Source organism: Ixodes scapularis, unplaced genomic scaffold (genome assembly GCF_016920785.2).
Source record: "Ixodes scapularis isolate PalLabHiFi unplaced genomic scaffold, ASM1692078v2 PGA_scaffold10__122_contigs__length_95168666, whole genome shotgun sequence".
Taxonomy (NCBI): Eukaryota; Metazoa; Arthropoda; class Arachnida; order Ixodida; family Ixodidae; genus Ixodes; species Ixodes scapularis.
Genome location: NW_024609836.1, coordinates 94,364,620 through 94,387,040, shown reverse-complemented (window position 1 = coordinate 94,387,040; position 22,421 = coordinate 94,364,620). Strand labels below are relative to the sequence as shown.

The 22,421-nt window shown below is 47.2% G+C and overlaps 1 protein-coding gene across 1 annotated transcript in view; it reads right to left on the bottom strand.

Moving 5' to 3' along the window:
• Positions 1-462: 462 nt before the first annotated feature.
• LOC8034645 (galectin-4) overlaps positions 463-22,421 on the bottom strand; it is a 62,358-nt gene continuing 40,399 nt past the window's right edge. Inside the window, exons 2-10 of the mRNA XM_029976175.4 lie at positions 19,424-19,512; positions 18,219-18,426; positions 9,428-9,556; positions 8,630-8,718; positions 6,049-6,370; positions 5,627-5,707; positions 5,204-5,275; positions 3,893-3,981; positions 463-2,187 (exon numbers count right to left, since the gene is read on the bottom strand). Coding sequence (XP_029832035.2) covers positions 1,863-2,187; positions 3,893-3,981; positions 5,204-5,275; positions 5,627-5,707; positions 6,049-6,370; positions 8,630-8,718; positions 9,428-9,556; positions 18,219-18,426; positions 19,424-19,512 — 1,404 coding nt within the window. The 3' untranslated portion in view covers positions 463-1,862. The remainder of the gene's footprint in view (positions 2,188-3,892; positions 3,982-5,203; positions 5,276-5,626; positions 5,708-6,048; positions 6,371-8,629; positions 8,719-9,427; positions 9,557-18,218; positions 18,427-19,423; positions 19,513-22,421) is intronic.

Genomic DNA, 22,421 nt, shown 5'->3' with positions numbered 1-22,421 from the left:
ATTGACAAGAATGCAATACGTGGCGAAACGAGTAGCAATCTTTTAGCGGCTTGTTTAAGAACGTTTCATTTTGTCACCCGGGGCTTGGTGACGCTTGAGCGTGAAACAAGGTTGTTAATAAGGTGCATTTGACATGGTCGGCGATCGCCCCCTGTTTAGCGATACGAGACATTAATTAAACGGCACCATTTTTCGCTCAAGCGAGGATAGTGCGCCTTGCCCAGACAACGAAAGGAACAAAACAAAATTCTGCATGCGCAAGAAATTGTTTTCGGTTTTACTTTTGAGCGTGACACCTTCGTTTTCCCAATTCACCGAAACATATGTGGAACGTCGCAATCGCTAATTTGCAAAACGTGGTTCACGCCGCTTTTATTTTATTTTTTATTCTCTTACTTAATATAAGACGAATAGTTCGAAAGAGAGGTAAAATGCACACTTTGAAATACACGCAAGCCCACCTTAGTCTTTTCTTTTTTATTTATTTATTTTATACATGGAAGACTCGACGGGGAAGCGGCAAGGAGCCCAACATGGCGGAGATTCGGCGACGTTTCTCAAGAAGCGATCTGTGAGTGCGCACTCCCACCTCACGCAGCGGCGAGAGCAGGAACTATACGGTTGGCGTCCCGAAGGGATATTGCGCTACCTCTGGTGCATCCTCCATGACTCAGGTTAGTGACGGAATAAATAGAATATGTAACGCAACGCTCTTCTTTTTTTTTTTTTTCCAATGCAAATTGCAGTTCGAGCTTTCGCCGCTTGCTGTTGGCTTTATGTGAAAAAGTTTAATCGGACACGTTTAACTTGCATAGTTGGGGTTCGTCCTTGAGGACAAGAAAACAGATTAAACCTTCACAAACGGGACACGCATTGCTCTTTCGTTAGACATTTTATACACATCGAACGAGAGCGAAATACTCTTTGCATAATATCTAAAGTGATTAATTCCCGTGGTGTGCACTTTGTTCCTAGAATGCCTATCCAATTACGCGTACATAAGTAATAAGCGTTCGTTCGTAGCGTAGACACAGAACAAGAAAATATGCTTTAAAAAAATAGTGGCAGCCTAAAACTACAACACAACAGTGACCAACGTCAAAAAAGTTAACAATCTTCCTCGTTTGTACTGTGAAGCACGGCTATTCTTTGTGTACCACTAGGAAGCTCACATATACGTTGCGATATGCATAAATAGTTTCGCTAAGTGTGCGTAAATCCTTTTTCTCGATAGCTAAATGCGATTTTGTACTTCTCGATAATCTGGCAACAACCAGTGATTCATTTGTCTTTTTTTTCATTTTTTATATGTGGCGAAGTATTGAAAACAATTTGTTTGCAAGTTGGGCATATTGTTGAAACCATGAAGGGAAAGCACATGGTCGGCCCTTCGTTCTTTAGATAGTTTCAGTTTATTTTTGAAGTCCGTGTAGTAAAAATAATCTTGTTGCAATTATCACAGAGTTTGTGACGGCGCCACTGTAGAAAAGGTCGGACGTAATCTCAACACAAGCGTCAAACAGCGTTTATAGCAACAGTTGTAGCTTCATCTGCGCAACTGCATCTAGAAAGCGCATCGGCCATCGTATCGAGGTTGCGACGAAGCTGCGAGCGCTGCTACCTTTAATACGTCACGTCTAAACATAGCAGAAGTTGGATACTCTGCAGTTCTGGTGAATATGCTACCCCCTCTTTTCTTTTTACACATTAACAAAAAAAAAACACATGTATCTTAAATTGTTTTTATGTGCTACGGTTCAGTTGAGCGACAGCAAAGCAGCGCTCGTCAGCTTCAGCAGAACCGGAGTCGCCACAAGACGATGCACGTTCGAGAAAGCGGTGGCCGATTCGACGAAACAACCTCAGGCAAAGACGACGCGGTCCACCACGAGGCTGCCGTCGACGCATATGTAGTCGATCCTGCTGAGGTCGATGCGATGCGGGAAGTTGGCCAGGAAGCAGCCGTTCACGATCAGGCGGAACTTGTCTTCCTGGCAGTGAATCTGGAGCTCGAAGGGCGACCCCGGGGCGAACGGAAACTTTTCGGTGACCTGGACCTCGGACTGCCACTGGTCCCGGTCGCGGCTGTTGAGGACCACCCCTCTCGGGTTGGTGTCGAAGCGGGGGTTGATGTGCAGTCCCACGTCCGCTGTGTCGCCCACATCCGTCTGGAGGTTGACGTAGAACCTGGGCAAGGTGCCCAATTAAGAATCACACGAGAAACAAAAGACACGCGAAGGAGGGAACCTTGTGCAAGGTGGACATATTGAACATGATGATCATCTTGAGAAATATGCACATCTTGAACATCTATAGTTTGTTTCAGCTTGCGATGATACGCATCATTCGACGCTACAATGTAATGGGACTAATCAGCCGCGTCATAGGCGCCCCACCAGGTCTTTTTTTTTTTTTGTTTCTGATTGGTTTAGCGATGGCAAAACAAATTCATAATACATAATAGTTTTCGTAAAATCGGCAAATAAAAATGATGCCAAAACCCAACACTGAAAAATACTCGGGCTTTTCAGCGCTGCGAAGTCAGTGCATGGCAGGCAGGATTGCAGGTTGCAGGCAGTTTAAAAAACAGACTATGACCACTTCATTTGTTTCGTCCTGTTACGAGGGTGCTGGAGCGAGGTTTTAAAGCATTCATTTGACATCATCATGAGAAACTGCTTGCAATCAGTTGGGAGCAAATTCTACAGTCCGAAGAGTGGACCCCTGCCTCTCGCTGGCGTCACTTTTGCATTGTTGCGAGTACAAAACTTTCAGTTTAAAAAGCATGGTGAGGACCAAAATCTTAAATTCAATACCTTTGCGAACAAACATCATTTCCCCTAATATTTGGGTTACTAATTCAGCAATGTGTTGGTAGGTTTGGCTAATTTTCACTCAAATCGAGGACCACAAAGAAAACGCCAGAATACGCTTTTTAATGTGAAACAAATATAAAACAGATAGGGGTCTTGAGAATTTTGTGCAAGTTGGGCATGTTGTATGTGACGATCGTCTTGGATAAGATTCACGTTTTGCGCATTCATAACAGGATAGGCATCTTGAGTATCTTCAGCTCGGGGGTAATTTGAGGATCAAACGGACAAAGTCCGGTTTAGTTATCTACGAAGGAGATGCAAGAATATTTGATACAGCTGTGAACAGATACCGCAAAACAGAGCGTGTTATGACGCGTACGACGCAGCACCAAAATGCATAATAGTGACAGTAAACTACTTATGGCTACCGAACGCTTGTATACATACCATCACTCGTTTGCACGATTTGTGAATAAGTCATCTTGCGAAAGATGTTCATCTTGCGAAAGATGAACATCTTGACTAACATGGACATCTTGAGCATCCAGGAGAAGATAGACTTTTCGAGCATCTTCAGCTCAATATGGTCATCTTGCTCAAAATCATCAGCATCCATTTGGCAACAAATAGACAAACTGTTGTCGGTCTAGTTCTTTACGGAGATATAAGAATTATTTACGAAGTTAAATAACGAGGGATGGTGTGTTATGATAACTATATTACATTCTATAGACGATATAATAACTCTGGCTACATGATGATTTCATATGGCAACTCAGTTGCAAAAGTATCGCTGAAAAGGACATCTTGAGCAAAGAAGCCTTCAGACGCATACGAGCACATATACACACACAAACGCGCGCACAATAGTAGTAAGATGCTGACGTTCAAGTTGAGTTCGCTTTCGTTCCCGACCCAGAAACACCCCGCCATGCATGCAAACACACACCCTTCCAAAAACGCGCGCGCGCCCGGCTGCTACGGAACCCAAATATCCCGGTCTATATATAAAGACCCGGCGAGGCGCCGGCAGCAGCTAGCGTTCTCCGGGAAGATCCCGTCCCGCGAGCACGTACCTTTGTGCCGTGGGCTCCACTTCTCCAGACACGATAACCACTCTACCAGGAGTCATCACTTCTGGGATCCTTTGGCAGACCGGCTTGGGCTGCGTTCATGACAGAGGAAAGCGTACCCACGTAGAGTTGCGATGGATGAAAGCTCGTTTGCGTTTCAACGAGCACTGCCGCCGAAAGCAGGCTTCATTTCAGAGAGCTCGAGAGCTGTGCCTTAAGAATGCAATCTCCTCGAAGCCAACTGCCAAGATTGCTGCGTGGTACCTAGACCTAACGACTTGTGTACGGGCAAGCCATATTAAAGCAAATCTTTGCGCAACGACGCGTATTCAAATCTGTTTCCAAATGACCGCAGTATTTTTTATTATTTATTGTTTCAATAAGGGTAAGCGTCGAAGGAACGACCTACGTTTTTTGGTTTGTGTTGTTCCGTAAAAACTGGATTCAAAGGTAGGAGCTGTAGGGCATTGTTCGGTCGTGTGTTGGAATGGCCGCTCGTTTACCACCGTTGATTTTTCGGATTAGCTCGTGATACTCTGTTAGATTTTTTTTATTAGAGTTTGTTATAAATGATCGGAAATACTTTGTGAAATAGGAGCTTTAGTTCTAAGCAAGATACAGTATTAACGACATACATTTAGGCGAATTTCATTATATTCACCATACATTTTGCAATCATTCTTATTTCTAAATGCTTCTTATAATGGCACAATGAGAGTAATGTGAAATTAGTTCGATTGGCAACATCTATACTGCACATTGACTTTACTCGAAAGCGCAAACGAACCTTTTCACAAACAAACTGCAGACGTAGGTACGTTACAGAATTTCAAAACCAGTTTTATTGTTGGTGAAATAAACTTCTGTACAAATACTCTACCTGTTAATAGGGGGTAATGATACAAATGCAATTCTTCCTATGTTATATAACCAAGTAACATATTGGTGTTTAAAGTAATAGGTAATGGTAATATAACTCATCCGTGAAATCTTACCTCGTTAAAATTAATAACGTTTTAGGGAGATCCTAAAAAAAACTGTATTCAGACAGAAAATCTAATGGTCACTTAAATTAAGAATATCAAGAAAGACAGGTTCGCACTTTTTTTTTATATTTTCCTAATATACATTTGGAATTGAGATATCTTTTCACTACACTGCTTTGACCCACGTTCGCATAAAAATTACTTTTCCGGAACTATGTAATTCAAGCTCGATAGTCGCTAAAAACCATTTGAAATTATTGCTTATAATTTTATTTTCACATCCGTTTCTTCCCTTATTTCTTTTTCGTTCAACATGCTCGTTACTTACCGGTTGAATAACCTCCAATTTGGGTTCAAAGTGGATCTGAGATTCAGCGAGAAGTTCCGTAACTTGCTGATCCTGAAAACCAAAAGAAAGAAAAAAAGAAGTATCGTTAAATTTTTTCATTTTTTCTAACTTTGAACCTTAATGTTTCTTCCAGTGTAGAAGACGAGGAGGAAGCAGACATGCTTGACTAATTATCTCCTTCCACCCGCAGCTTCCAAACGCTGGTAGTCTAGTTTATTTTGCTTTTCAACTCCGTACGTAAGAGCCACACGTTCGTTAAATACGAGTTCAATCATTTTGCAACAAGAAGCATCTGTTCCTTGTACTATACAGGAATGAGAAACGCAGTCCTTTATCCCCCGTCCTCTCGCAATAATGCCTCATGGGCGATGTGGGAAGTTCGATGGACGAAAAGATCCTCACCTCTTGCAGCGCTTCTTCTCGCGGCATTTCGGGTGGTTGATACAGCTCCCAGTTATCAGCCTGTCCAAGTTCCAACTCGTTCTGCAAGCGAACAAGAGAGAGTGCAACTTTACAGTGGACAACAGTTGGTGATCAGCTTTGATATTCTCCGCTTTGACGGGACGCAAAAAAGCACACCGTTACCATTCTGTCTTGGGGTATATAGCCACAGTCAGTGTCGTCACCAAACGAACTCACAGAGTTCGCAATTACACGACTATTATTTACAATTAATCGTTTTTTGCGCCTTTTTTGTTTCAGTTTGTAAAGAAAGGATATGCAGCGGGTAAGCGAACTTGCTCTCCACATAGCGTCGCGCTGCAGGTTACAAGACGCCGTGAGTGGCGCTGTGTCTTCCACGTGCACGCGTTGCCCCGACTCACTTCCTGCGACTCGACGACCACGTCGTGGATGACCGCGTCCCCTTCGACCACGAGGTTGCGGACGCTGCCGACGCTCAGGCGGTGCGCGTAGTCGGCGAAGTGGGCGTCGTTGATCGTGAGGCGGAAGCAGTCCTCGAGCACGGCCACGGACAGCCGGAAGGGCTGCCCGATGGCCAGCGGCATCTCGCCGTCCCGCTCTTCCTCGCCCCACGAGCCTCCCTTCAGGCTGTTGCGCACGATGGCCGACTCCGCGAACCGCGGGTTCACGTGCAGCGCCACGTCGTCGTCCTTGCCCATCCCCGACGTCAAGTTCAGTACAAGTCTGCAAACAAAGCAAAAAATGAGACGGTACAGAGTTGAAGGACCACTGAGATAAACTTCTAGTTAGTACGATGACCATAGACGATGGAGACTTTTAGCAAACCATTACCTTAGCGCGCGCTTAAAAGCACGCTTCAAAGGCTCTGGTAGTGCGGTACGCAGAACGCGGTAACGGTTTGCTAAAAATCCCCATTCACTCGAAAACTTTTCTGTGCGCTCACTTCCCCGCAAAACGATAGCCTCCCTATAGACATTTGCTTGTACACGGCCCATGGGCGCAGTCATCTTGCTTGCTGGAGTGTGCAGATCGTCTGATAGCCAAGCTTTCTTAAGGCGTGTCGAGGGTAGCGAGACTGACGCCATAACGCGCCCGAACGCACTTTGTCTTCCACGGTGGCCAGACTGCACCCTGTTGCACGTTTAAAAACACAAGGCAAGCTCATGCCACGAACCCCTCCCCCCCTTCTCACTAAGAAGAGCGAACGCCGGAAAGGAGGCCATGAGGGACAACGCCTTCGATATAGATAAGAAAGCCTAAGTGCTGAATCTTCCTGCGTCAATAATAGATGCCACCGTTGGAACAGATTGGACACGACTGTGGCGTCAGTGTTCGTCCTGGACTCGGCTTGTCGCTGATTGGACACGAGTTCCTGCCGAACTGTGATGTCACAATCGTGTCCAATCTGCGCCCTACGGTCGCCGCTTTGAGTGACGCAGGCTAATTGGCAGTTAGGCTTTCTTATCCGGAAGGTGTTTGGAGGGACTGGGGTGTCGTCTCGGGCGTTTGCTCTGCCAAGTGGAAAGGGTGGAGGGCTTGGAGGGAGCAGCTTGTCCTGTTTTTCGTAACCTGTAGCAGGGTATAGATTTCGAAGCCTTGCTGCACGAAAACGTCTCTAGACCGTTTTTGTTTGTTGTTGTTCTTTGAGGCGGCCGCCATGTTCAATTTTGATGTAGCTGAGTTGGGGAAATATAGGAAATCGCTTTATTTGCCGATTGGAAGGCGCAAGAATTCAAGGTGTTCGTGCCAATAGCACTGCTTTTTTCTTGGCTATGCTTTACATTGTAGTTATGCTTAAACATGTTTTTCTTTTGACGCCCATCCCAATTACGTCTTATTTTTTTTTTAAATGACGTCATATTTTTTAAATGATGATGGCCGTAACATGGGCGTTTCATCGTATTCGATGGAACAAACAGTTTTGAAGCGCAAACCTAGATGGCGCTTCAAACGAGGGGAGGTGGACTGAAGGGGGTGAGGGGGTACCCTACTCCCCGGGATTTCCACAACAGAGCTAATGTAGTCATGTTGAAAGGAAGTCACCGCCGTAAACCTGAGAAGAGGAGCGAACGGCAGACGGAAATCTCTCCGATACTAGCGCCATAACAAGGAGGCGGCCCCTGTACGAACCAATTTTTGAAACACCCGCTGCTGAGACATGACGCGGATGTCAGAGATTCTCATCCGCCGTTGCCTCCTCTATATTTTTACGTTGTCCAAGCAATTTATACTTATCGCGACGAAGTGCCGCGCTTTTGACGAGAATAGGAAGGTATGGCAGACTTAGACATACGATGCAGGACAGAAATTTGCACAACACGGATATTGCAAAAACGTAGTTTCTTTCATTGTCTTTTACAGCGGAGCTGTGAAGAGCAAGTTTCCCTAGGATCATGTCCGCCTGCAAACAAGTGTCGACACAACACTCTTGACAGCTACCGCCATCTATAAGCGATGGCGGCAACCAAAGAACCGGCTTGACTGTTGTCTGGTTGCCGCCGTTGCTATGGCGGCAACCTTTCGAACCTTTCCACGCTGGCTTGCCGATTTGCGGCCGGCCATTGCTTCCTTCCCAGCATAGTACAGCTTCGCTGGTCTTCCTTCTTCACCAAAGTAGAAAGGCTGAACGTTTTAATGAATATTTTAGCGGTAAAAATGAACAATCACAAAAATAAAAACAAAAACGTATCTTGGAATTTTACGTTTTAAATTGACAGAGTGTATCTCGCACGCATCAGCGAAGGACAATGTTTAGAGTAGTTGGTTACATTTTGACACGCGATCGTTAATCAACACTCGAAAATTTTGTATTCAAAGTACTGACGCCATCTCATATGTCGTTGCAGTGGCCGCTCACTCAGCCGGCGCGGAACTCCGAGCTGAGTGACATTCGATACCCCTTGACCCGTTCGTACGCTACGGATCGGGGGGTAAAGTAGCGCAAACAGAGAAAGGCGGTTCCTTCTAAAGGGGTGGACTCACTTCTCGGGCCACGGCGATATTTCCCCTCTAAGTGCGAAAACGTCTCCAACCTTAGCCTTGTCTGGTAGAGCGACGCGTAGGCACTTTGGCTGCAAGAAAAAAAAAAAGAAATCGGCACAAGTTACACCAAGAGTTTCTCTATATGTAGTGTACACCAACACACTGTTTACGAACAAGCCAGCGTTTGCTCACTCCGGAGTGCGCGTCTGAAGAAACCAGATTCGCGTGAGTCAGAGCACATCTGCGCATGCGCAGTGCCGACAGCAGCGCCACCGCAGTCGCGTGACGTCAAACCCAATGTCATGCGAGAAAGCCACTCTTCACGCGTGCAGGAGCCGTGCTGCGATCGACGAATGCGGCCGGTGGTTGCCGCTCGTTAATTTCCGCTCTCAGTTTGGCGACTACGTCGCACTCGGTTATAAACTTGCGGGAAATATTTCGTCGAGTTACGCAGAAAGTGTGGCAGACAACGCGGCACGTAAAGAAAACTTTCGGCTATACTTTACAATGTTACACGGAACTCTGCGGACGCCAATTAATCATCGCAAAGTTCTTATTACAGTACGCACACTAAGTCCACCTACAGGCGTCAAATGTTCGGCTTGTGACAGTGAGGTGCAAGAATGCTATACGAATGTGTCTAGTAAACATATTTTAACATATAATAGAACATACAAGAACTTAGCTATGCTCGATATCGTCCTTGTATAAGGTACATATATAAGTTATTGTACGTTTATGATATGCAAATCCTATACGAAAGGTTTTGTTGTTTTCTCAATAAGGTGGTGTACTCACCATCTCCGGAACAAGTATGTGCAGAGAACGGAGGAGGACGTCCCCGTGTACTGCGAGGTGAGTGATATCGGCAAGCGCCAGTCCTTCTCGATAAGCGAACGTTGTGAAAGGAAGCCCATTAACCGCCAGCTGCAAACAGACAACGGGCCCAACATCAGCTCCGGCACGGGAGACACAAACACGCACAAGCACGACCAAAAGCAAAGGGTCGAATGGCACGTTATTAATGTTCGAATAGCCAGAGGTACGGTCTCTATTCCCTGCGGAAATGGCTATACACCCGCTCAACACGCCATATCAGTCTAGTATACTGTCCTCACAAGTAATCAAGTTACTTACGATTGATTCTTTTTTTAAGTAATTTTGGAATCATTTGATGGGGATGTAATCGCAGCAGTAATCTAATTACTTTTGGAAGTATTAAAATTACTCGTAGCCGTTAGATGTTATTTCCCTACCGTTTCTAATGCGTCCATGTTCGAACAAGTTTCCTTTACCGAGGAATCCTCGAACCCAATCACCGACAGGAGGACGCTTTACCAAAATTGAAGAATTAAGGAGATATGTAGTTCATAATTTGGTACTTTTAATCCGACAATAGACAATACAAAATAAAAAGAAAACGTTTTCAAGCTGGCAGAAAATTGTCGTTTTGAAAATCTGGAGTAGTTGGAGAAGTAACGGTGATTTATTCGAGTAACCGCCAATTACTTTTCGTCTCGAATGATCGAGTGATTTAGTTGAATACATTTTTAAACGCGAGTAATTGTAATTGTAATCGATCAATTCTTTATATAACGCGTATAAGACTACGCTAGATAGATGTCTTGCCCGTGACGTCATAGCTTCATGCCGGTGGTCGTTCCTACTTATTCTTTCTGAGACAGGTAAAGTCGATGGTGCAAAAATGTATGATTCAGAAGCTACGCGTTCGGCAGCAAGGCCAGAACAACGGCCGCTTACATGACGTCAGTGCGAGCCATGTATGTACGTTAACAAGTACAGCCTCGAGGCACCGCCATCTTGCTCGCTTGGGATGCTTTTGGGCGTGGCCATAATCCGATTACGACGCCTCGCTAAGGCGTCCTAATCGGATTATACTCTCGCCCAAGCGCACTCCAAGCAAGCAATCTGATTATGACGCGCCCAAGCGCACCCCAACTGAGCATGATGGCGGCGCCCTGAAACCGTACTTGCAAACGCTAATAGAAAAAAAAAATTGGGTTGTGTGTATGTTTGTACAGCCTAGAAATAGACCCTTTCCGAAAGTCAGTCTACCCACCTTGTGCAGAGCCAGACCCGACGCTCTAATGGCGGAACTACACTGTTTCTCCACACCAGAAAAATCGAACGTCTCCGAAAGCATAGAGCAGAAAAGGGAAAAGATGTTGGTCATTTCACGTCACCTTCGATGCACGAAATCGAGGGTGCTTGATTTAGCCGCGCATCATCTCCTATCACCGCCATTAGAGCGGCAATATTGGAGCTTTCTGGACTGCCACAATGACTTTTGAAAAGGGTCTATTGGTTTGCTTCAATTGGCGACTTGTCTTTCAGCAGTAGATGAGCAATTTAGCCAGTGCGGTACAACCGCTAACCTACAGGGTCTTTAACCTGCACCACGCAATAGAGATACACGACCGCACGCCGGTACGATGCTCAACCAGATCGAAACGGGCAGGGGTGGGGCTCGAACCCAGGATCCCTGGGTTCTGCAGCGCGAGCTTCCGCTCCACGTGCTCCAAGCTGGTGTGCGCTTGCCCACTGGGCCGCCGATATCCCCCAAACGTTAATAGAGAAGCATTTAGCCAGCGCAGCAGGACTCGTGCGGGTAGCCTAAAGGGCCGCCCACACTAGCGAGAAAACGCGCGTGGCACGCCGATCGCGGCAAGTAACAAAATGTCGCCGAAGCACAGTCAGCGCCACGAGCGCGTGCAGAGACACGCTCTTTATCTTCCCGCTTAACCGATTTATCGGCGCGCCGGGCGCGTTTTCTCGCTAGTGTGGGCGGCCCTTAAAGGCCCGTTGACACGCTTGCGACTTCTTAAAACTGTTTGGCCTGAAAACTCTTAAAATCTCTGGTGATGGTTAAACGTTTTTTTATTAATAAAAGCGTTATGTCAAGTCCTCTTGATAAATATAATCTAGCTTTGATGCGGATAGGGAAACGGGTGATTAGGGTAGGGGAAGGGGGGGGGGGGGTAATTGAGTTGAGAAAGGCCCGCCGACCATACGTAGCCCAACAGAAAGTTAAATTTTTTTTTCCTATTGAGGTTGTCACTGGCTGGTCTTTGCGGGTCTGGCTTCCGCGGTTAGCTCGTGTATGGCATCTTGTCTTTGCTTGCTGATGGCCCGACAGTCCCCAATAAGGTGCTGGCAGGTAGCAGGTACGCTGCAAGTTCTACAGAGCGGGTCTGGGCCGGGATCGTCCGGTGAAGTGGGCTTATAAAATCGAGAATGCCATACTGGGGTCAGGGCTACGCATGTCTAGAACCTTCGGATGCATACCCTCTCCCACCTGGTGAAGCCTGGTGGGTGGGATGGGACAGTCGTCCATGGGCAGCAGGGATGCCAATCTATTACGACGAGAGTACAGACTGGCGCCATCTATCGAGTCCGGGTTCGGGACTATTGAGTCCCGAAAAACACTTTCAGATTGGAATGAATATCCTTGGCATTGCTTCCCTTCAAATGAAAAAAAAAAAGAACGGATCACTGCATGTGCTTGGCACCGACGGGTGGTGCCACTTTTGTTTCCACTCCCTGGCGGTGTTCCGAGCTACTGTAGCAAACTAGAGGGACGCGCGCTCATGTTGACGCCTGTTTTGTTCCATTTTTTTTTAATTTTTTGTGCCTATAATACGAACTTTACGAACGCCCCTCGTGTATACGGACATTTATCATAGATAGTGCGCGCATCTGATCTCGCCAATACCGCGTAACTTTCGTTCTAGCAAAATGAAGTTCCAGGGTCTCATCCTAGATGGCGCCAGCGTGCCAGTCTGCTCGCGTCCTAAGAGATTTTAAGAAGTTTTAAGGCACAGGGTCCTAAAAAAATGAAAGCCGTTTACAACTCCCTGTAACGCCGAATTAGAGCGCAGCTCTTGAGGAGGAGGAGGGAAGGGTACTGGGGGGGTCAGTTGACCTCGGAAAGGGGGGGGGGGGTCACGTGACCTGGGAGATGACATGACCTCGGTGGGGGGGGGGGCACGTGACCTGGGGGTCACGTGACGATGACGTCATCAGTGACGTCACTGATGACGTTATCGGCATCCGCATAGTCATCGTCATCATCACTGATGATGTCACTGATGACGTCATCGTCACGTGACCCCCCAGGTCACGTGACCCCCCCCAGGTCCTCCCGAAGGAACCCGAGGTCCTCCCGAGGTCCTCCCGAAGGAGCCCGAGGTCCTCCCGAGGTCCTCCCGAAGGAACCCGAGGTCCTCCCGAAGGAACTCGAGGTCCTCCCGAAGGAACCCGAGGTCCTTCCGAGGTCCTCCCGAAGAAACCGATGTCCTCCCGAAGGAGCCCGAGGTCCTCCCGAGGTCCTCCCGAAGGAACCCGAGGTCCTTCCGGAGGACCTCGCGGGGGGGGGGGGGGGAGACGTGACCTGGGGGGGTCACGTGACGATGACGTCATCAGTGACGTCACTGATGACGTCATCGGCATCCGCATCGTCATCGTCATCATCACTGATGACGTCATCGTCACGTGCTCCCCAGGTCACGTGACCCCCCCCCCCCAGGTCCTCCCGTCCTCCCGAAGAAACCCGAGGTCCTCCCGAGGTCCTCCCCAAGAAACCCGAGGTCCTCCCGAGGTCCTCCCGAAGGAGCCCGAGGTCCTCCCAAGGTCCTCCCGAAGGAACCCGAGGTCCTCCCGAGGTCCTCCCGAAGGAGCCCGAGGTCCTCCCGAAGTCCTCCCGAAGGAACCCGAGGTCCTCCCGAAGAAACCCGAGGTCGTTCGGGAGGACCTCGGGTTCCTTCGGGAACATTTACCCTGTTAAGAATGGAACCTTCGGCGACCTTCTTCCGAGTTTCAACGCTGCGGAAACGAGTCAAGACGAGTCCGGGACCGTCACCCGCTTGTCGGGGCCTGCGCGAAACGAGTCCCGACGAGTCCGGGACCGTCGCCTGCGTGACGGGGCCTGCGGCAACAAGTCTCAACGCGCCCGTGACGTTAGCGGGACGTGTGTGTGTGCGTGGTGGTTGGTGCGCTCGGGAAAGGGAGAGAGGCATGGCCTAACTGCGGAGAACTTTGGCTACGTCGCACTGGACGGCGGACTTTGCTGCATCGCACTTGACGGCGGGTTGCTGCATCGCACTGGCTGCCCTGGCGGGGAGTGAGGGAGAAACGGACCCTATATAAGGCGGAGCGCGAGGCTGCTCCGTTGTTCTCTCTGATTTGGCGACTGTATCGCTACCATGTAATTAAACCGTTCGTTACGTTACCAAGTCTCCCACCTCCACTGGACCCCTGGGTTCTTCACTTCGGGGAATGGACGTCGTCTCGAGCCAGGAAGCTTCCGGACGTGCGGCCTAAACCCCGCCTCGAACAACCCATAATGCACCGCGCAGTTACGCCGACGGCGACGGCGACGCCGACGCCGGTCAAGCCGGAAACAGGCGCCTAAGAGCTGCGCTCTAAAACGCAAGTGTGTGAACGGGCCTTAAACATGCATCGCGCAGTGTAACGATTCCACGACCGTGGACTGCAGTAAGGGCGCTCGTCCAGGTCGAGACGGGCTCCGCCTACTCCGACCTGCGTCGCGCTAACGCACTCGGTCACCGACAGGCGCGCCATCTAGAAGCGGCTGCGCCAATTATTAGTCTGCCAGTGTTTGGCCATGAATTCTGAGCACGAACTATGAGCACGAACTCTGAGCAGAAACTTTGAGCGTGTGAGCTGGTCACGAGGACTTCGTGAGCGTTCGGCGACGACTCTGGTCCACTCATGCGCTTCGCGTTCAAGGAATGGCGACAGCCAATGTTGCTCGACGGAGTTTTGAAAAAGGTCAATTGTTCCCTGGGCTGCCTACTGCACGCATCCACAAACAAAATATGCTACTGAGAAATAGAGGTAAACAAAATGTAAGACCTCGAATGGAAAGACGCTATTACAGGTGCCCCGGAGCAAGGAGAGGAAGAAAAAAAGAAGGCATAATCGTGCCACAAATTAACATAATATCATCATCCTCCCTCATACTTTTGTTGGCGAAATAAGTTCTGATCCTCCTGAAGTAGGAATCCTATTTTTCATTTACGAGTAAAGAACTCGTCACAGCATATAAAAGTTCGAACTTTTAGTTCCATACAATTTATTTTTTATATTGATTAGGATAGAAAATGCACACGCCGATCTCATGCAACTTTGCTAAGCAACTAGTTTCTGAAAAAAGGCTGAATAATTTGCGCACTAGGTACTTTGGAAGTCAGTAGCGCGTGTCCCGACCAAGCAACGTATTAAATTTAATGAAAAAAAAAAAAAAGGAGCACGCGGAGTTGTTTTAAGTAAGGGCGACAAAAGTTTCAAACAACGCAAGGAACCCATCGGCGGCCGCTGTGGATTCGCTCGTGAATTGTTTAACGAAAAACCGCCGTGGGGAATTAAAACGATAGCCCATTTGCGACGCTCATTAAGCTCTATTCAGCTATTTAAGCGTCAGACCGATTCGTAACAAAAACTAATAGAAAAACGTCTGGGGTAAAAAAAGAACATCACCCACCCAGAGTTCAGACTCATCGTATCTTATTGGTGCTTTTCTTAGCATAGCGTACACAATCGCCGTATCGATCGGGGCGAACGGCAAGATGTAATTTGCCCTCTAATTGAGAATGCCGTACAGAATACCTCTCCTTGTAACCTGACTTCGCTCGGTACTCTCGGATCTGCTCCGTGTGTGTTCGTATGTTTGTGTGACGTTGATTAAGCTGAATCAATTAAACTTTCCGCGGTGGTCTAAAGGGCTGATGGCGAAGCTGCCGACGGCACTGTCGTCAGACAAAAAAATCAGCAAAACAAAAAAAGACGACTCTTTTTTTTTTTTTTCACATTCGAGCTTATTCCGAGATTCACAAAAAAAAAAAAAAAAAAAAAGGAGAAAGTAAAAGTCCGATCTTGAAGTTGTAAGCATTGAATCAGATCTTGAATTTGTAAGTATAATATATCAGCTGCAGTTATAAGTTGTTTTCAATGTAACGATTTCGGTTGTTTTTTTGTTTTTTTGGGGGGGAGGAAGGATATTTTTATTCTGGTGGGATCGTTGTTAATATAAACGCTTCTAGACTATAACACGTTGTATCTTGTAACACTTTAAGAAACAAATTTAGGGCGAAACTGTTTCTTTGTTTTTGAACCTCATTTATTGAGTTTACTCTTCATATTTCAGTGATTATCTCTGTAAACGATCTGCGAAAAAATAGACGCGCGGACTTATTTCTAGAGTGACGCACACATATGCGAACATATGTGTTTTTAGATAGCAAGCCCTTTCATTTATTTATTGTTGATTGCGCGAGCCGTAGGCCTAATCAATATAACTGGCATAACTTGTCTGTAGTACACAAAGCAATCTTTGCGTACTGTCAAGAATGGACTCCCGCAAAGTTTTAATTAATATCGCGGAAATGTGACTCCGCACTAGATTCGTGGTCTACATTTTTGCACTAATGGAACTTGTTGCATGACCTAGTTCCAAGATAAAAAGAAAAAAAAAAACATTATTATTTTTTTAAAGGTGCAGTAACAAAAGAAAATTTTAGGGAAGTTGTTTTATGACATTGAATAGAAGCTAACACTGGCCAAAAAAAAACAAGGGCAAAGTGCGAGAGGTAGACGAAGCAAGTTCAAACTCGTTTTAGTTTTTTGTTCAACGTCAAAAACAGAGAACGCATTAGTGGAAACGAGTGAGTGACGACACTGGCAGATAAAGAAAGCGGAAAGTTGAGGCCGTACCACCTCGAAGACAAGGCCGCGGCGCACGGAGACATTTTTAGAGGACTCCTGACCTATCCTTAGCGGCACAAACACAGTGAAACCTGACGAGAGGCCGCCGCAAAACGGCAGACGCGCCTGGCGTCGTCTCATGGTATAGGCTGTTTTCACATGAAACATGGTTGACACATGTGTCACATGACACATGGCATGGTTTCACATCCGCCAGTTTGTTTTTGGTTTGTTTTTTCAAACAAATTTACGAACATGAAGGATTACATCGCAAACCGCTGAGGAGATGTCAGCGTGGTAAGACATAAGTTTCCGTGCTCTAGGCATTTAAGGGGTCATTTAAATCCTCGAAACGCTTGCCTTTGGCACACGCCAAACAGTTCCCATCATAAAAATGGGGGACAAAATTACGTCAGTGAAAACACCCTATACCCTCGAGCTCCTAGACAGACGCCGCAGGACACGATGGTGGCGACGCTGAAGCGAGCTGGGTGGCTCTGCGTGGAGGATTCACTATTCGCGACTCCAGCGGCCTATCCACGACCCCATCGAACTATGGGGGGCGCGCTGGTCAGGCAAAATGGCGGACGAAGGGAGGTCGTTTGCATCGTTCAGCACGCGGACCACCATAAATTTCTTGCTCTGCAGCGTAAAACGAAAGCAAAGCGATTTTTTCGACGGTAGAAACCTTCGTCTAGACGGGGCGTAGGAATGACCCGGCGGAAGCGTAAACAGAATTGCTGGAAACGACGTTTGTATCTATGCCGCCTACGAGAACCAAGCAGCAATAGCAGACGACAGAGTCGAAATGACCTCCTCTCCCGAGCTTCTCGGGGTTGCCAGTACGCGGCATTGGTTTCGTTGGATTGCCAATAGGGGTCGCCACCCTCGACAAATATGGCGGTTGCACACAAGGCGTACTCTGCCGTGTGCCAGCTCAATAAAGCGCAACGTTGGGTTTAAACTTTAAGCAGGCAAGCATTGTCTTCAAATTGGTTAGCCACGACTTTCACGTTGAAAGCCTGCGGCGGTGTGCTTCGCGTAAGCGAACTTCAAGAAGCTTAGCTCTCTTCACCGGGAAGCGATGGAATCACCGCCAACTTCCCCCTTATACCGCGCTGAGAAACGTTGATAAACGCACGACCACCGGCTTCCGCGGTTACGTAGGTTGCGTTTAGGATGACCTGTGCTACACGCTGGTATGTGACGAGTCACGGGAAAAAAACTGTTCGCTTTACGAAGCATGAGTAACAATGCAAGTCGCACCTGATTCGTTCGGCCATAATGAGCCACTTTTTTTTTTTCCTGCGGTTTTGTTGTAGCTGTTGTTTTCGCTGCTGTGAACACAAGGAGCGCAACTTGTCCCGCTTTACTTCGGTGGCCATCGCACCAACTGCCTAAACATGCAATCACGGCCGCCAGGTGAAACGAGCGAAAATCGCGAAAGGACCTGTCCCGGCAAGTTCAGTGTTTTCCCGCTAGGTGCCGTCCGTTTTGCTGGAGTCGCGAAGGGAACGTATGAGGGGCGAGGGAAATGGAAGGGGGGGGGGGATCTACTAGCTATAACATCATCTGGAGGCCTCGTATTTTATAGTCTCTGACAGGGTTAGAACGGCAGGTGGTTTCTTTGGAACGCCTGACCTCCAGCACGCGGTGGCGTGCCTTTCGCCGTGGTTTGACAGCGCGTGCACGCTCAAGGTAGCGTGCACGCGCTACGCACGTGCCATCGAAGGTAGGAAGCTCTGAATGCGGGGCAACTGGAACTCCTCCTCCCTGACGTTCTCACCCTGTGCATGACTGTAGCATGGTACTGGTTGAGGAATTTTCTGCAAGTCTCTATACTCACTTCATAGCCCTGTGGGAGGGCAGTGATGACGAGTAGAAAGGGTCGTCCTTGGGCAAAAGGGGACGGGCCCTCACATTCCTCACGACCCCACGATTTGCCCTGTAGGCTGTTGCGGACAACAACCGGTCCCGACGGTTCAAAGCGCGGGTTAAGATGGAGGAAGATGTCGCCACCCTCCCCAGCTCCTCTCTGAAGATTAACGGAAAACCTGCAAAGTACACAAAAAAGGAAGAGACGACTGTCACGCAAGAGCCGTAGCGCAGGATGAGTTTTCTGAGAGATGCGGGCAGAAAATGAGGGAGAGGGGAAGACGGGAGCGGGCGGGGACTTCAGAACAAGAGCTCTGGTTGGAATGATTAGTGGGAATCGTGACGCTAGCTGGCTATGTCGCCACTGCACTCGTCGAACGTGTTAGAATGCGAAAACCAAACGCCAGACGCCGGCGTTCCGCGTTCTAACACGTTCGACGTGCGCAGTGGAGACAAAGGCAGATAGCTTTACGATTCCCACTAACCATCCCAACCAGAGCTCTAGTTCTGACGTCCCCGGCCCCCGAGCTCTTGTCTCGTCCTCTCACTCAGTTTCTGTCAGCATGCCTCCTGAAATCCTCTCGGTAGCATTCAACGTTCCGTTAAAAGACAGCTTTCAAACGCCCCGAAGAACCTAAGCTAAGCTAGAGCTGCCACCAGAGCTACGTCTCTCAGATGCCCCCCCTGCCCGCCCCCCTCCCCCCCGACTCTTTACGTGCGCGCCAATGCAGCTCAAGGACGTCCTAGTTAAGTGTGAATAGCCCTTTACAGAAAGTACTTTGTTCAAGTTCTTCCAGTCTCAGGGGCAAAAAGACGGCTACTCTATTTGGCTAGTGTTGTAGGATACCGATAGTACTTCGCATTGGATGAACTGGTTCCAGGACGACCAATGAAGCACGTCACGGTGCAGCGTACGCTTGGTGAAAGTTTAGTTATATTCGTGGAACAGTTTGTGCGAAAGAAGTAACTTTTTCATTTGGCCCTCACTCTCATATTTTCAATTACTGTTCGAAAGATAAGAAAACTTTTTAGCAGATGTTGTTTTTGCATTCCGATAACATTGCCGATATTCCGTTTGCCCATTTGCGAGTGGTGATCCGATAGAACTTGTTAATCCCACTAAAGGTTTGTCACGGCTGGTATTTGTTCTACCCTGAACTAGACGAGAGTGCTCACCGTAGGGATACCGCAGGTACCAGTCCCTGTATGAGGATCTGGGACCCAACGGTAAGGCTGCCGGGTAGAGGACAGGCATAGGGAACCGACTGCAAAGGAAACAAGAAGGCAGAAACACGTAAGCCGCTGGAACAACTTGGCCGGTTAAGATCTCAAACGCTTCGGAACCGTTTACGAGAACCCAGCTTTTGTCTTTCGGTCGACTACGTACACTTACTTAGACCACTCTACAGTCACCTTCTGCACGCTACCACCTTTGTCTCAAGTCCCTTGATAGGTACTTCTTTTACAAGTAACGACAACCAACACAAATGACAAAGCACATTCTACTGGAACAAAATGGCGGCATTCAGTTCAAATCTGTGCCGTGCGCCGCCATTCGTTTCCTAAAAGCTGCACCGTCACGCAGTCGGCGCTTCAAAGAATGTCGCCACTTGTCAGAAGCTCTTATCTACGGACCTTTACCTTTGTCTTACTCGGCCCTGAAACGCGTCCTCAGCATGCACAGTAGCTCTCTTCAGCCGAATATCAGACGCTACGCATGCGTTTTTAGCTCAGTGACTCAGCATTTTGGCCCGAGTGATAAAAGCTGTAAATGTGTATAGGTGGAACTCGAAAAGGAACGATTATTAGAGACGTCAATAAGACGTGTAATCCCACCGTTTAGAAGGTCTCAGAGGTCCTCGGACCAACGGTCTTCAAAAATCAGCTCATCAACCCGGGATTTCTTGAATACGGTGCTTCGTTTATTCTAAGAATGCCTTCGCCGTGAAGGCCTCTAGAGACTCGGGAATGCAGCGCATGCTGGGGAGCACGTGAAGAGCCTAGACACCAAGTTGATTCGCCGATTTGATAAAGGCATTCGGTGTGAAGGCTTCTTAAATGCCCGTAAAACATGGGAGTAAAATAATCCCGAAAGAACGTATAGCGGAGATGAGAGATGTGACCTTGGTCACACCATCAATTTTAGTCAACTCAAAACGTGCTTAACGCGAAAATATACCTATGTATTTCACGTATAAGAAGTTCAGATGTCAATTTTACGTAAATCAAGCTGAGGCAGAAATGCACAAACTCGGTGGGAAATTGAACGCACATATTATTGCACAAATCGAAACTGTCTTTTAATATTTAATCTATCTAAGGAAGTTGGTAACAACATCATCTTGAACGGCAAATTTCAGGCGGTGATGCCAATTCAGTTTTGTTCATACTTGACCTTTTGTCTCTAAACATCTAATCCAAACTTTTTCTGACTGACTGTGGCCAAAGATGTGTTCCTCACATTACAAGCTAAATAATTAAAATAAATCTATTAATCCTCTGTCGTCAGTTCTGTGCCCCATTGTTAACTAAACGAATGACTGAAGTTAATATTAGGGCCAGCCTCAAATGTTTTAGGCATACGACAAGCATTCACCCGCACCGGCGTAATACTCGGTACTTATAGACCTTCCATACTTTAGTTTAACTTTAGTACGATGCAGTTGACTGTAGAAAATAAAATATCCACTAAGTGTGGTAGCCCATAATTAACCCTTACTCTTTTACGTAAAGTTCTGCGCTCTTCACTCTCACTATCTCTCATTTGTGTACCGCACCGCGATGTACTTTGAATACCAATCACTGGACTTCCATTAATCAGAATAACAGCAAAAGTACGATCAGTGCCACCCTCTAACGGCCATGCAGATTCAGTTGCGGAAGGCATGAATGGCTTGTGGCAGCCGGACAGCGTTGCCATCTTTTTTTTACGCGCGCCGCTAAATTGACACCAGGAAGTCACTAAACAGTCGCTAGATTCGCCAGGAAGTCGCTAAAATATTCGCTGAATTCCAAAAGCTTATTAAACCCTTTTAAGTAAGAGAACCTTAAATAATCATATATCATGTATTTTGACAGGTTAAACTTACAATGAAAAACAACTAGGACGGTTTTTATTTGTAATAATATTTATATTATCTCTTAACCTTTTTGATTGTCTTTCAAGACTGATTTTCATCTGGTGATTGCAACTTTTTTCCAGAGCCGCACTTAACATGTCAGGGCTATACGCCTCTTTACCAGTTTAGAGTGAGCACTTTCAAACAAAACCAGGCTTTTCTTAGAGCGCGGACAATACTGCCAACAGCCATGTTCTTTAGAAAAAAGGATCAAAATGGCTAAAAACTGAATGCAGTTATTCACAGACGGTGCCCAGGTAAAATTAAGTCCACCTGACACCTCCCTAAACAGTTCGACAATCTTCTCAACGTTTGGCGAAGAGCACGTGGGTACGTGGGCGCGGGAGAGATGGTGTACAGGTCTACAGTGTTGACAATGTTGACATTTGTTTTTAAGCGCGCCGCTAAATTGAGCATATATCCCAAGCAAACTCGGCTAGAGAAGCAAAAGGGTTTAGCCCGTGAGCATCCCTAAAATTGTTAAAAATAACAAGATTACGGTTGAGCACCAAAGTCGCTAAAAAAGTCGCTAGGCGCTAAATTAAAAAAATCCGTCGCTAAGTGTGTAGAAAATCGCTAAATCTAGCGACAAAATCGCTAAAACGGCAACACTGCAGCCGGAGCTGCCAACCGATTGGAGAATAATGCCCAATCGCCCTTTTCATTCCCTCGACTGATCAAAGAAAGGCTTATTCAGAAGTGTTGAGAACTGGGCCAGTTGGTAATGGTTCATAATAAAAAAAAAAAAAAAAAAAAACTGAGTGCTTAAGAAACTAAACAAAACCAAGGGCGCTCGAAAGACAAGTACATGTTACAAACGACCAGCACACGTCTGTTGTAATTGTATTTCTTGTGTACGGAGATTGTTTTTCTTTTTCTTTTGCGTTTTTTTTTATTTTCGTATGATGAAAAGCTAATGGTTGGTTGTTTAAGTCCGTCGCGCTGTAGAATACAAAACAGGGCATTCTGAGAGAGTGTAATTGTCTGGGGATGCATTTCGTGGTGCTACCGACACCAACCACTTGAAGACATCTGGAGCGTCCACCTTTCCACAA